This window comes from Citrus clementina, unplaced genomic scaffold, assembly GCF_000493195.1.
Source record: "Citrus clementina cultivar Clemenules unplaced genomic scaffold, Citrus_clementina_v1.0 scaffold_9, whole genome shotgun sequence".
NCBI lineage: Eukaryota > Viridiplantae > Streptophyta > Magnoliopsida > Sapindales > Rutaceae > Citrus > Citrus x clementina.
Window position 1 is genome coordinate 2,605,736 of NW_006261964.1, and position 13,341 is coordinate 2,619,076.

Consider the following 13,341-nt stretch of genomic DNA (forward strand, 5'->3'; position numbering starts at 1 on the left):
TTTATTTACCTATCAACTGGTAAGTTAATTAATTATTTAACTAACTGAAAAAGATAAATAATAGAGTCAATGAATAATCGTTTCTGCTTGAAGGGAAATGATTGACTTATTATAGTCGATGAATTACTTGTGATGATTTTTTACTCAAATTCATATAGTAATCATCAGAAATTGCTGCGCTGCAGTGAGTGAACTGAACTGGAAGAGGGCCACGGGATGTGTGGAGTGTCCACAAAACTCATGAAAGATTCTTGAGTCACAGATAAGAAAATAACCCAGAGACTCAAGCATCTTCACTTTTCATTGTCCTTTGAGTACACGGGAATTCAGACTATGCGTCATTGAACTCAGAATTTCGGTTTGTCTGCCACACCATTGGATCCAGAAATTGAAAATGTAACATTGATGAACTTCATTGTATCCATTCCTGTCGAATATGCAAAATTTGCAGGATTACGAATCACAACTGAACCTCTCTGTGACGCACGTCACAATTTGAGGCTTTTAAGTTACAAAAAAACGAAACTGGGAAAGCTCTGCCTAATTTCCTTCTAGGATGTCCCCTAGGAATGCTTCAACAAAATGGGAATTCTCTTTGCAAAGTTTGGTAACCAGAGAGTGGCATATGGCTTTTTCAAGTGCATAACCTATCCTAAACATGAAATCTAATACAAGTAAAGAATCATCCAACCTATTGTCTTGTGATAAACACTGGACCAGTCTCTCGAAAGTCTTTCTTTGTGGTTTGAGTTTTCTCCTTAGCATCTCTATTAACCATTCTGTTGCCTCTACAAAATATCCTTGCCCGCACAACCCAATAATGAAACAATCATGTGTGTGGACCCTGGGCTGCAGACCCCTATTACACATTTCATTCCACAAGTTTTTTGCTTCTTGTACATCTCCTACTTGACATAGTTTTTCAATAAGATGAGTGTATGAGGATGCTGATGGCTGTAGACCCAGTGCCAAGAGTTCCTCAAGTAGTTTCTTACTATTCACAATCTTCCCTTCTTTGCAATATCCTTGAATCAATGTGTTATACGTGATTACATCACGAAAAATACCTTTCTGGGCCATTTCTTCAAACAAGTGATAAGCCTTGTCTGTCCTTCCATGTAAGCACAACCCTGCAATCAGGGTGTTATAAGTAACTGTAGTTTCCCCATAACCTTTATCAAGCATCTCCTTGTGCAGTCTTTTTGCCTCTTCCAAATTATCGATCCTACAATACCCATGAATCATTGAATTGTATGTATATTCATTTGGAAGCAATCCCTTATGAATCATCTCAAACCACATCTTCCGAGCATCCCCAAGCCATCCCATCTTACATAGACCATGAATCACTGTAGTATACATGACGGTATCTGGCACATACCCCCTCTCCTTGAGATCATTAAAAACCCGATAAGCTTCAAGTCTCTTTTGACTCTTGCAAAGTCCATTGATGACTTCCTCATATGTAAAGTTATCTGGAGCACGGTTCCTAGCTACCATTGTGTGGAGCAGTTCAGACACTCTACCAAAATTCTTCTTTTCACAGAACCTGGATATTAATTTGTAAAAGCAGGTTCTCAGGCACCAAACCATCTTCCAAAACCTGTCGAAGGAGCTCATACCCTTCAGCCACTTTGCCATCATTGCAAAAAGCTTGAATTAAGTACCCTATAGTCTCAGCATCAACATCCGCCACAATACCAGATTCAATCATGTCATGATACAATTTCCATAAGAGATCAGTCCTGTCAACCTTAATACAACCCAACAACGCTGAATTCCAAGTCTTTATCGAACCAAAAACTCCCATCTCTTTCAACTTAGAAAACACACGAAATGCTTCTTCAATCATCCCACTCTCACAAAGGCATTGTATATATAGCTCTAATGAATTAGGATTAGGACTAAAACCAGTAATAGCAAGAAACTCCTTAGCTACCTTGAATGCCCTAGCCTCGACAAGAGAATCAAAAAGTACATTACAAGAATCTAAATCAGGTGAAAAACCATAATGAGAGTGCAACCACTGAAAGAAACGAATCGATAGAAGCATATTATTTTGTTGCTTTAAGAACTCACGGAAGAATAGAGGATCATTGAAATTGAAAGAAGGGAAATCAGACAAAAGAGTCTGTTCCCATCTGGGTTTGGTTCTAGTGATCTTGCATACTTGTTTTGCAATCTCTGTGTAAAGCTGCTGGCTTTCTTTGATCTCTATTGAAAGATTTCTTAATTGGGTATTAGGGTTTTGAAAAATACGAGGGTTTTGGCGAAGGATGGTCAAAACAGAAAACGGAGCTCTACCCATGGAGTTTCACTGTTTCTTCTACTAATTCTCATTAATGGGTTTATAGTTCTTGGCCTAAAAGTGAATGATTTAATATAAATGATAACGAGTAAACTCGTTGAATAAACAGAAGGAAACTGAAAACACTCAATAACTGAACTTACAGAGATGGGATTTGAAACTCAAAGCAGAATCAACACTGAAACCTTCACGGCAAATTTTGACTCAGATGGCTAGAGGATGAATTTGCACAGCTCAGCAGACTTCGAGAGGTGCGAGACAGAACAGCAGTGGTTTTACTAGTTTTGGTTAATATGTAATTTTGCTTTACACTTGTGAATTTTGGTCAAATCACATCATAGTTTGGACAGAATAATAAGAATAAAATATTTTAGATATTTTTAAGCAACAGCCTGAAAAAGGGATATTTTTGCAACAATAAAAAATGTTAGGTCAGCCCCAGAGAGTGGAGAGTATCAGGGCGAGCACCACACAAGACGGGCGGAGAAGATTTACGGGATGAAGAAAGTGGGCTTTCTCGACCGTTAAATGACCAGAACGGTATACATTCAATCACGATTTTAATCGATCAAATTAGGTTTTCATTTTCCCGCCAAAAAGACCAAAATTGCCCGTTCGCGCGATCTCATTGTCGTGTATATATTCGATTCTTTTTTCTCTCCGGAGATTAGATTCTGGCTCCGGTCACTTCACGGAAATGAGAAGGTGATTTCTTAACCAAATTGAGAGAAGTCGCAGCTTTGATTTGCTTGTGTTTTGCGAATTCATATTGCTTAATTGAATTGATTTTTGTTTGTACGCTGATCATCTTTTTAATTTGCTGAGAAACTTTGCAGTCTGTTCTTAGCTGAGAAATTTTGTTTAGAAGGCAAAAGGAACCGTATTTTCAGTTTCATGGTTTAAGGTCTTATTTGTTGGGGTTGCAAATCATGTTATTTCGAACAATTTTGCTTGTTGATTTGAACTTGGATAATTTTTTTTACTTTAAAAGTAAATGGAGTATTTTGTGTGCCAATATGCTAGCTGACTGATGGCTAAATTTTAAGGTGATTTTTCTCTGACTTTTTGATTATCTTTTCTTAATGATACAGTTCAAATACAGATCTTAACACTGAAGTATGTGAGAATGCCATGGTTCTAAATGCATACCCGATAGGTGTGCTGTCAGTGATTGATAATGTCAATGGAGCGGATGAAGGATGGTCTAGAATGGAACCATCTGTTGGGTTAGAATTTGATACTGCAGATGATGCACGCGAGTTTTATAGTCAATATGCAGAGCGTGTGGGATTCAAAATCCGTATCGGTCAGTTGTATCGTTCTCGAACTGATGGTTCAGTTTCATCAAGAAGGTTTGTGTGTTCAAAGGAGGGATTTCAGCTCAATTCAAGGACAGGTTGTTCGGCTTATATTAGAGTGCAAAAACGTGATTCTGGGAAGTGGGTACTTGACCAAATGAAGAAGGATCACAATCACGAGTTTGACTCTGCTGGTGAAAACAGTTTGCCTACTGCGAAGCAGAGAAATCATTCAGCTAAAAAATCATCAGTTAATGTGTCCCACAGGCCCAAAATCAAATCATTTGCTGATGGAGGGTCATGCCCATCTGGTGTCATTAATTTCAAACGGCTTAGAAGCAGTGCAGGTGAAGGAGAATGCATTCCTGAACCTTATGCAGGTCTAGAGTTCAATTCAGCTAATGAAGCTTACCAATTTTATCAAGCATATGCCGAAAAAACAGGATTTCGAGTACGAATTGGTCAGCTGTTCCGCTCGAAAAATGATGGGTCAGTTACTTCTCGGCGGTTTGTTTGCTCAAAGGAAGGATTTCAACACCCTTCAAGAGTAGGTTGTGGAGCATTTATGAGGATAAAGAGAAAAGAATTTGGAAGCTGGATAGTGGATCGTCTCCAGAAAGATCATAATCATGATCTGGAGAGTCAAATGGGGGCCAATAAGAAAACTTTTGCTACTTCGAAGAAATTCATAGAGGATGTGAGTGGTGGACTGGATTCTGTCGATCTCGCTGAAATAAATAATGGCAGCATTATCAAGATAAGCCAGGAGAACAACATTGGAAGTGCTTGGTACAGGGTGCTTTTCGAGTATTTTCAAACCAGACAATCAGAAGACACTGGATTCTTTCACTCTGTAGAAGTTGATAATGGTAGATGCATGAGTGTTTTCTGGGCAGATGGCAGGTCTAGATTTTCATGCAGTCAATTTGGAGATGCTATTATTTTTGATACTTCATATAGGAAAACTAATTATCTGATACCATTTGCAACATTTGTTGGAATCAACCACCACAGGCATCCGGTGCTTTTGGGTTGTGCTTTAGTAGCTAATGAATCGAAGGAGTCTTTTACTTGGTTGTTTAATACATGGATAAGGGCAATGTTTGGGTGTCATCCAAAAACAATTATTGCTGATCAAGACAAGGCTATCCAGCAGGCAATTGCCCGAATCTTTCCAAGGACTCACCATCGGTTTTCAATGTGGCAGATTAGGGCCAAGGAAAGAGAGAATTTGAGGTCTATGTCTAATCAATTCGTATTTGAATACAACAAATGCATTTACCAGAGTCAATCCATTGCCCAATTTAGTACCATGTGGACTGCCCTTATCGAGAAATATGGCCAGAGGGACAATATTTGGCTTAAAGAAATGTATGAGAAGCGAGAAAGTTGGGTTCCATTGTACTTGCGTAGAAGCTTTTTCGCTGGCATCCCAATAGGTAAAAGCATTGAATCATTCTTTGGCGCGACCTTAACTGCCCAGACACCACTAAGAGAGTTTCTTTCAAGATACACTCAAGGCCTTGAGCGTCGTCGTGAGGAGGAAAGGAAAGAAGATTTCAACACATGGAACTTGCAGGCTTTTCTACAAACCAAAGAACCAATAGAAGAACAATGTAGAAGGCTTTATACACGTAATATGTTCAAAATATTTCAGAACGAACTTCTGCAATCCTTTGATTATCTTGTGACAAAAACTAATGAGGAAGCAACTATTGTCAGATACTTAGTGCGGAAGTGCGGAAATGAGGATGAGAAGCATGTGGTAACCTTCAGTGCCCTAAATGTGAGCTGCAGCTGTCAGATGTTTGAATTTGAAGGCATGCTTTGCGGGCATATCTTAAAAGTGTTCAACCTAATGAACGTAAAGGAAATTCCATCTCAATACATCTTGCATCGGTGGACAAGGAATGCTGAGTATGGTGTTTTACGTGATACAGAATCGGGCTTTAGTGCTCAGGAACTTAAGGCCTTGATGGTTTGGAGTTTAAGAGAAACAGCCAGTAAATACGTTGAGTCTGGAACAGGATCTTTAGAAAAACACAAACTTGCCTATGAGATTATGAGAGAAGGTGGGAACAAACTTTGTTGGCAAAGATAATACTTGTACCAACTATAACAAAGGTCAGACATTCTCTGCGATTGATTTTTTGTGTTTAGAACTGCATGTACAGTTTCTTGGTTGGGGCTTGTTGAGTAATTGAAGATTGCTTAATTGCTTTCAGGTCTGTGATATTTTTCTATGTTTGAGTCAGAAATCTGGGACTTTCATGCTGTGAATAGTTCTTTTCAAATCGTCTACTATAATGCTTGTTGAGCTGGGGATGTTATGCTAATTGCATAATAATATTCTTGAAAACTAACTATCCTAATTTCTGCCAAGCATTCTCCTTGTGGATGCCTTTATGAGGTCATTGTCTTTATTAGCAGTGTGAACTTTTCAAAGAAATATTTGATAATTGATACTTGAGTCAGTCTAGGAGCAAAACTCGTTGGATTTGTCAACTGTATTTTTTCTGTTCAGTGTACTGGTTTGCAAATGGTGTGACAATTGTATGAAATAGGAATAAACTCCATTCGATGTTTAAGGTTCTGATGTAGAGAACAAGGAAAAATCCCTTAGATTAGTGGGGTAACTTTGAAAGAAAATGGTTCATGAGGAAGCCGAGAGCTCTGGGCTTCAGGGGTAATTTAAAAGTGGTTGTAATTATCTTACAATGTTATCCAAGGCCAATGAGGTAGCTCAGTTGCTGATCTAATTGCTTGTATAAATAAAAGTTTCAATACTGAAAATTTAGCACTTCTTTGGTCTCTTCATTATCCTTTTGAGTTGTAATGGATGCTACCTAAGAAAACTAGTCAGTTACCCAGTTACCCTAATCTGAACTCTGTATCTGTTTAGTCATTTGTTTCAAATATTTGATGAGAGGCTGTAGAATTTTGGTGGCAATTGCAATTTTAATAATTTTCAATGGCTGACTCATAAATTTCCTGCTTATTATCATTTGAGTGTAAATGCCATTGAGGATCGGGTTACTTCATCAAATGGTTCCAAAATTATCTCTTGTTTGCAGTGGCTGCTGCGTTGCTGAGAATTGTGTTGGTTTGCCTGTATTAATCTCTCAAACCAGTTGAAGGAACAAAGATTTATTGTTTATTTACAGAGCAGTCTCCAAGTTTATATCTGAATGTTGATTTAGTTGACAGTGAAGTTCTTTGAAAATAAAATTATTTTTAACTAAGCAGCAACCAATTAGCATTGGCAAGGACATGAAATGGTATTAAAATGATACAAGAATTAGAGAGGTCCACTTAGATTTTAGACATTGAATGCAGCAGAAGAAGAAGTAAGAAGATTGAGAGAACAGGGGGATTGCAAAATTCTTTGGAACTAGTAATTAATTTTATATTTGGTGAACTTGTAATACATGAAGGAATCATAAGGTGCTCCCGAATCTTAAATTTTTTCGGAGAATAACCGCAATGACTTCCAAAGAATTGAACTAGGAGCCGTATGTATATCTAAATTTGTGATTTTTCTGCTTTTATATGCAACTAATTATGCTTTTGACGAAAGAAAATTCATCACCCCATGAATAATTTCATAGAAAATAAGGTCAGCTCCAGAACCAGTAGATTGTCACGGCCGGTCAAATTTGCCACTAATGGGTATGCTTAGTAAAAGTTTGTCTAAAAGTGGGATGCAATTAGAAGTGGGGTGTGCTCCGCTTAACAGCGGGATGTACTTAGCGTAGGGCGCTCTCAACACTGAACCGCCTCATATAACTAGCCAGTCGTATTGCGCTGAGTAAGTAACCAAGCCCGATTCAAAATCTAGAATTCTCTACAATTGTAAATTGTGTAAAATTTTATAGAGTTGTGCTCTTTAATCTCTAACTAGATTTTTAGGCAACTTACATCCACTTGCTAGGAAGCTTCATAACCTAGCACCCAACTCTATAAATAGGGGTGAGCCCTCACCATTTTGCTCATCACACCACACCACCGGCACACACAACACACATCACACACAAGCTCTCAAGCTCTTTTAAAAAACTTTTTTTGTATTTATTTTTTTGTGAGTAATAAAATTATATTTGGTCATATTGCTCTCTCTTCTCTCTAGTATTGTTCCAATCATCCTTACTTACTAGTTTGAAAAGGTCACCAAGCTTATTTAACAACTTTTGTACTAGAAATTGTCTAAATGGTGCACGGATTTACTGCACACAATACTTATCTCGTAACAAGTTGCTCTCGTAAAATTACGTCAATATTTCCACAACCCACGATTAAAAAGAAAGAAAATTATTGCAAAACAAAATCAAAAGAAGTTTTAAAGAGAAAAGATTTGTTAATTATAACGTTATTGTAAGGTTTTTCGTGTGTGTGTGTGTGTATTAAACTGGCATAAATAATTTCAGATTTGGCTCATTAACATGAAAGATACGAAGCGATATAACAAGTTTCTTCTGCCTTGTCTTCTTAAGAAATTACAAGTTCGAAATTCTCCCACGCGATTGAAAAAGAAATGACATCTCACTTGGCAGCAAAGCTCACAAAATTGTTGGTGGTGCTATCAATTATTGTCCTGATGATCATGTCACAGTCATCCTTAGACTCAGTGGCTGCCAAAGGTGGCGGAGGTGCACGTGGCGGCGTGCGAGGTGGGGGCGCTGGTGCCGGCGTCATCATGTATCATTCATCTACTTCTACAAGGCCATTCCCATTGCTTAGTTCCATAACAAGTTTATTTTCCCACGCTGCATTACTTTTACTGCACTATGCCATGCAGTAGATTTGAAAGTTTTCATTTTTTTTGTTCCTTAATAATTTTGCTGTTATTGTTGGACTGGATTGCATCACATTTTACCATTTTTATTTTCATTTTTCTAGTTTTTAATCTAATTTATGCCTTTTCATATTTTCCGAAAAAGTATTTGATTTTCATATATATATTTCTTGAAGAACAGTACTGTTCGGGATCCCATCATTAATTAAGATCCAAATTTCCATTCTTGTTTCATTATTTTGGATGCGATTCGATTTGATTGTTGTTTTTCCATTAATGATTTTTGAAAGAGAGGAAAAATCAATGGAATGTATAGATCATGATGAAATTTAATCGCGGTTTTTATTTCCATTTTAATGTTGGGGTCTAATGCAGGAAATTTTGTCATGTTTCAAATTTCCATTCTTATTGATGGTGGAAAGCTGAAAAGGAACCTTTATGTTGTTTAAGAAGGGATGGGTAGAGGTGGCAAAAATACCCGCCCGATCCGGACCCGGACCGTACCCGGGTGTTGCGGGCCGGGTATTACCCGGCTCGGGTATGAAGCCGGGTCGGTCTTGGGTATCACTTGATAAACCCGGAACCCGGATTTTATTAAAAAAAATTATAAAATATATATTATTTTAAATATTTTATATTTATTTGACTTATTTATTATACATATATAAAGTTTTAAACACTTAAAGTTTATATTTTCATGTCAAATTTTATTGAAATAAATTTCAAACTTATAAAATTATCAAAAAATAAAAAATATATACACATAAAATATTAAAAAATATAAAATCCGGGTACCCGGATTAAAACCCGGCCCGGACCCGGATCCGGACCTGGACCTGGACCGGTTGCATCCGGGCAGGGTCCGGTCATGGCAATACCCGGACCCGGCCCGGGGTTTTGCCATCTCTAGGGATGGGGAAGAAGAGAAAACAGTAGAAAGAAGAAAAAAAAATTGGAGAAGGGAAAGAGGAAAAATAAGCATTAACTAGGGCAGAGAAATAATTTTATTATTAATTAATGCCATCTAGAGAGGTTTACCTTTGCTACACCTAGAGGGAATATATGTATATATTGACAATATCCCCCTTGGTCATGTATAAGAGTTAGACACCCGTTAGATAGTTGAGGGAATGTTAAAAAATGACCTTCCCCACACATTTCAAGGAATGGCAAGATTATTTAATATTGTAGATGATCTTTACATTTGGCGCCAAATGGGTTAGCGTAGTAAAAAGACTATTATACTTTTATGAATTTTTTTTGATATTACACAATCATATAATTAAACAAAACTGAATTCAGTGTTAAAAAGACCAAAATGAGGCAAACCAACCACAAACACTTCACCATCAATTACTGCCTCAATATCAAACTAAGCTGCATAAACATTAATATAAATAATTAGCCTAACCAGGCCAATAAATGCCATCTTTTATACCAACAATCTTAAATGTAGCAATGCAAAATTAGATAAGTAATGGTATGAGCTCTTACATTGCAGATTATGCATGATGAAAGATAACACTAAATCTGGAAATATATATTTTGGCTGTAATGTTAATGTATGCTAGGAATCAGGAGTGTTGTATGGATAGGGTAAGTTTTGATTTCCCTAAATTCTCAACTTAATAAAATTCATTGTTAATACTAACTGTTACTAACTCTCAACTCACTGCCTACAAGCTTTGTGTAACCAATTTTCTCTTATATCTTAATGACAACCTCAAAAACCAACTGCCAAGCATCTTAGTTTTACCATGAAGTACAAATATTTACACTTGTATAATCAAATAATGCATCAATTTACCAACTGTTTGAGGGAAATACTCCGACGAGACCAGACGTGATGAGCAGATGTTTGGTGGCAGAAGTCTGCGAGCAGGTGTGTCCTGTAAGAGCCAGGTAGCAGGGAAACAGGGGCAGGAATATCCTGCTCATCCACGAGCACGTCATCTGCGAGGCCAATTTCCCGTTAGAGGCATAAGGCCATTCCTGCTAGGAGTCGAGGCGAGGAGACCCGATCAACGACAGTTGGAAAGACGTGCGTTCCTATCCGAGAATCAAGGCACGAAGTCCATCTCCATTCACCCACAAATGACTACAATGGGGCATCCACATCCGAGGGTGGGGAGAATAATGGGCGTGAACTACGGAAAACTGGGATTTAGAGGAAGCCTATAAAAAGGTAGCCAACGAAGGTAAAAGGGTTAGCAATTTTGATTCTAAAAGAGAGAAAACAACCTAACAGCCATAAGATTTGTGGCAAGCGTACCCCGAACCTTCATATCTGACTTGAGCGTCGGAGGGTTTGCGCCAGGAAAACAACCGGCGTACTCTGACCTGTCTGTGTGCGTAACAACCTCTGGAGAAGAAGCTTTACGAGGAGAGATCCTGGTCGTGGTGAAGTTGATCGAGCAGAGACCCTGGTCGTAGAACGAGGAGAACCAGAATCTCGCATTAATATTTTGGCGCCGTCTGTGGGGAGCTGATCAAAAAGCTTCTGTTGATAGCAAGAAGAGGAGTGAAGCAAGTGAAAAGCAATGGAGACAGGAGGAAGTAGTGCACAAGGGGGTGATATGAAGCTTAACGATTCCGTGACTCTGAGAGAGATAGCCAGTGAAGCACGGGAAAAAGCCATGTTCGACCGGATGGAACGGATGGAAAAGCAGATGGAGACCCTGACAACCATCCTGCATGAGTTGCGAAGTGAACGAAGGGTAACCTAGGAGGAAAGGATGAGAGTTGGGGGAGTGGCTCCAAGTCCCGATAGTACGAGGAGAAGTCAAACCACCGGGAGATTTGGTGGTGAGAGAGGTAACATACCTCTGCGGGGAGAATTCCGTGGAGAGGAAGAGCAATCCCCGGCAAGACAGATTTTTGACGAGGACGACGGAGTGGCAAATGCAGAGGAAACAGAGTTGAGGCAACACTTGCTTGATGTGGAGCAAGAGAGGGATCAGGTTGCAGCACGTGACCCTGGTCGTGCAGTGCAGCTGGAGGAGAAAGTGCGCAGACTAGCGCAGATAATTGACGACATGCAAGGGAGGAGCAGAGCTCCTGGTTGGAGGATAATGCTGGACGGAGAATCACCGCTCGCAGCAGAGATCATGAGGGCAGATATTCCGAGAGATTTCCGCCTCCCAAACCTTAGATATTCGGGAAGAACTGATCCGCTGGTACACATAGAGCGCTTCAACGACATAACTGGGGTACAAGGATTATCTCAATCCCAAAGGTGCAGGGTGTTCCCACTATCCCTTGAGGGACGTGCACGAGAGTAGTACAGGAAACTTCCTCGGAGCAACATTAAAACCTTCGAGCAGATGTGCCAGGAATTTGCGGAGCAGTTTAGTGGGACAATGGCACCAGAAGATGACATGATGGAGCTGAAAAGCATGAAACATGGAGAGCAAGAAACCCTTCGGGAATTCATCAAGAGGTTTCATCGTGCTGTCCTCGACTTGGGAGCCTTCAACCACCCTCAGGCGTTAAGGGGATTGAAAGAAGGGGTGAAGATAGGAAGACTGTGGTACAACTTAAGAAGCCCAGTTATTCAGACGTATGCGGCCGCATACGAGCAGGCTAAAAGAGACATTGAGATTGAAGAGGAGAAGGCCGCACGGATTAAAACAGACCAGTTAGAAGGGTTGGGGAGGAAAGAGAAGAGAGCATTACCAGGGAATGGGCCGATCAGGAGGAGGGACCACCAGACCTCAGGTAGTGGAGTAGGAGGTCGGGTAACTGCTTACCAGCCCCATCAGAGGCCACCACAGTATTAGCGTAGCAGGGCGCAACCTCCTCGTTCCCCAGCTAGGGAGCCTTGGAGAAGGCATGATTCAGCATATGGTGGTCTTCATCAACATTCCCACGGTAGCAGAGGGAGTAGACCAGAAGTACTGCCAACGCCCCCAACTCAGAACGGAGCAAACAGAGAAAGAGCAGTGCACCTGATCGACTAGAACCAGGACTATGGGCGGTATACTTCCTTGAAGATGTCCCTGGATGAGGTGTATGAAGCCATAAAGGATCGAGGGCTGCTGTGCCTCCCTGCCCCAATAACAAAGCCATCCAGCAGGAGCGATAGGGGACGCTATTGTAAGTTCCATGGCACTCATGGCCACACCACAGCAGATTGCAGGGATCTCAAGACCCAGGTTGAAGATTTGGTGAGAAATCGGTATCTGGACGAGTTTATAGATGGGACATTCCCAATGGTAGCATCAACAAATGAAGGGGAGCAGAGTGACAGGAATTTGAGGCGCGAGCAGCCTACAGTAAGGATGATAGCTGGGGGCCCAACATTGGCTGGAGATTCCAACAGGTCGAGGAAGAATTATGCTAGATACGCCATGACCAGCAAATAGGTATTCTTCAACACCCCAGCAGCCAAACGTGCAAGAGTTAGGCAAGTGCCAATCATGTGGACAGATGAGGATGAAGAAGGGATTTTATACCCTCACGAGGATGCTTTGGTCATCGAGGCCACTGTCGCTAGTAAGAAGTTTGACAGGATACTGGTTGACACAGGGAGCTCAGTTGACGTATTGTTTAAGTCAACCCTGGAGAAGATGGGAATAGCAGACCGGAAACTGGAATATACCAACACCTCCTTGAAAGGGTTTGGAGGAGGAAAGCTGATCCCTCTGGGCATGGTCGAGCTGCCTATCACAATTGAGAGCTCCCCGAAAGAAAGGACAATGATGCTGGACTTTGTGGTGGTAGACGAAGAAGGTCCTTACCAGATGATCCTAGGCCAGCCATTTCTGAGGATGAGCAAAGCGGTGTTGTCCAACCATTATCTGGCTCTGAAGTACTGGGTGAATGGGGTAGACGGAGTGGTACGAGGAGACCAGAGGATCGCAAGAAGCTGCTACTCCTCGGCAGCAAGGGAAGCAATGCAGATAACATCCCTTGATACCTGAGTAGAAAACAAGAAGGGTCAT

The 13,341-nt window shown here is 40.3% G+C and overlaps 2 protein-coding genes across 3 annotated transcripts; one reads left to right on the forward strand and one right to left on the reverse strand.

Annotated features, from left to right (window-relative positions):
• Positions 1-416: 416 nt before the first annotated feature.
• On the reverse strand, positions 417-2,556 carry LOC18032248 (pentatricopeptide repeat-containing protein At5g18950). Its single transcript, XM_024182773.1, is given in 2 exon segments — positions 417-1,573; positions 1,575-2,556. Coding segments are annotated over 2 exon segments (1,767 nt in total). The 5' UTR covers positions 2,309-2,556; the 3' UTR covers positions 417-540.
• Positions 2,557-2,778: 222 nt separating this feature from the next.
• On the forward strand, positions 2,779-6,139 carry LOC18032246 (protein FAR1-RELATED SEQUENCE 7). 2 transcript variants are annotated; one of them, XM_024192200.1, is made up of 3 exons: positions 2,779-3,013; positions 3,400-5,730; positions 5,832-5,859. In XM_024192200.1, the coding sequence occupies exons 1-2, from the start codon at positions 3,006-3,008 to the stop codon at positions 5,705-5,707; spliced, it is 2,316 nt and encodes a 771-aa protein (XP_024047968.1). In that variant the 5' UTR covers positions 2,779-3,005; the 3' UTR covers positions 5,708-5,730; positions 5,832-5,859. The 2 variants fall into 2 exon arrangements, with proteins under 2 accessions (XP_024047968.1, XP_006419768.1); XM_006419705.2 differs by having other exon boundaries at positions 3,400-6,139.
• The last annotated feature ends 7,202 nt before the right edge of the window (positions 6,140-13,341 follow it).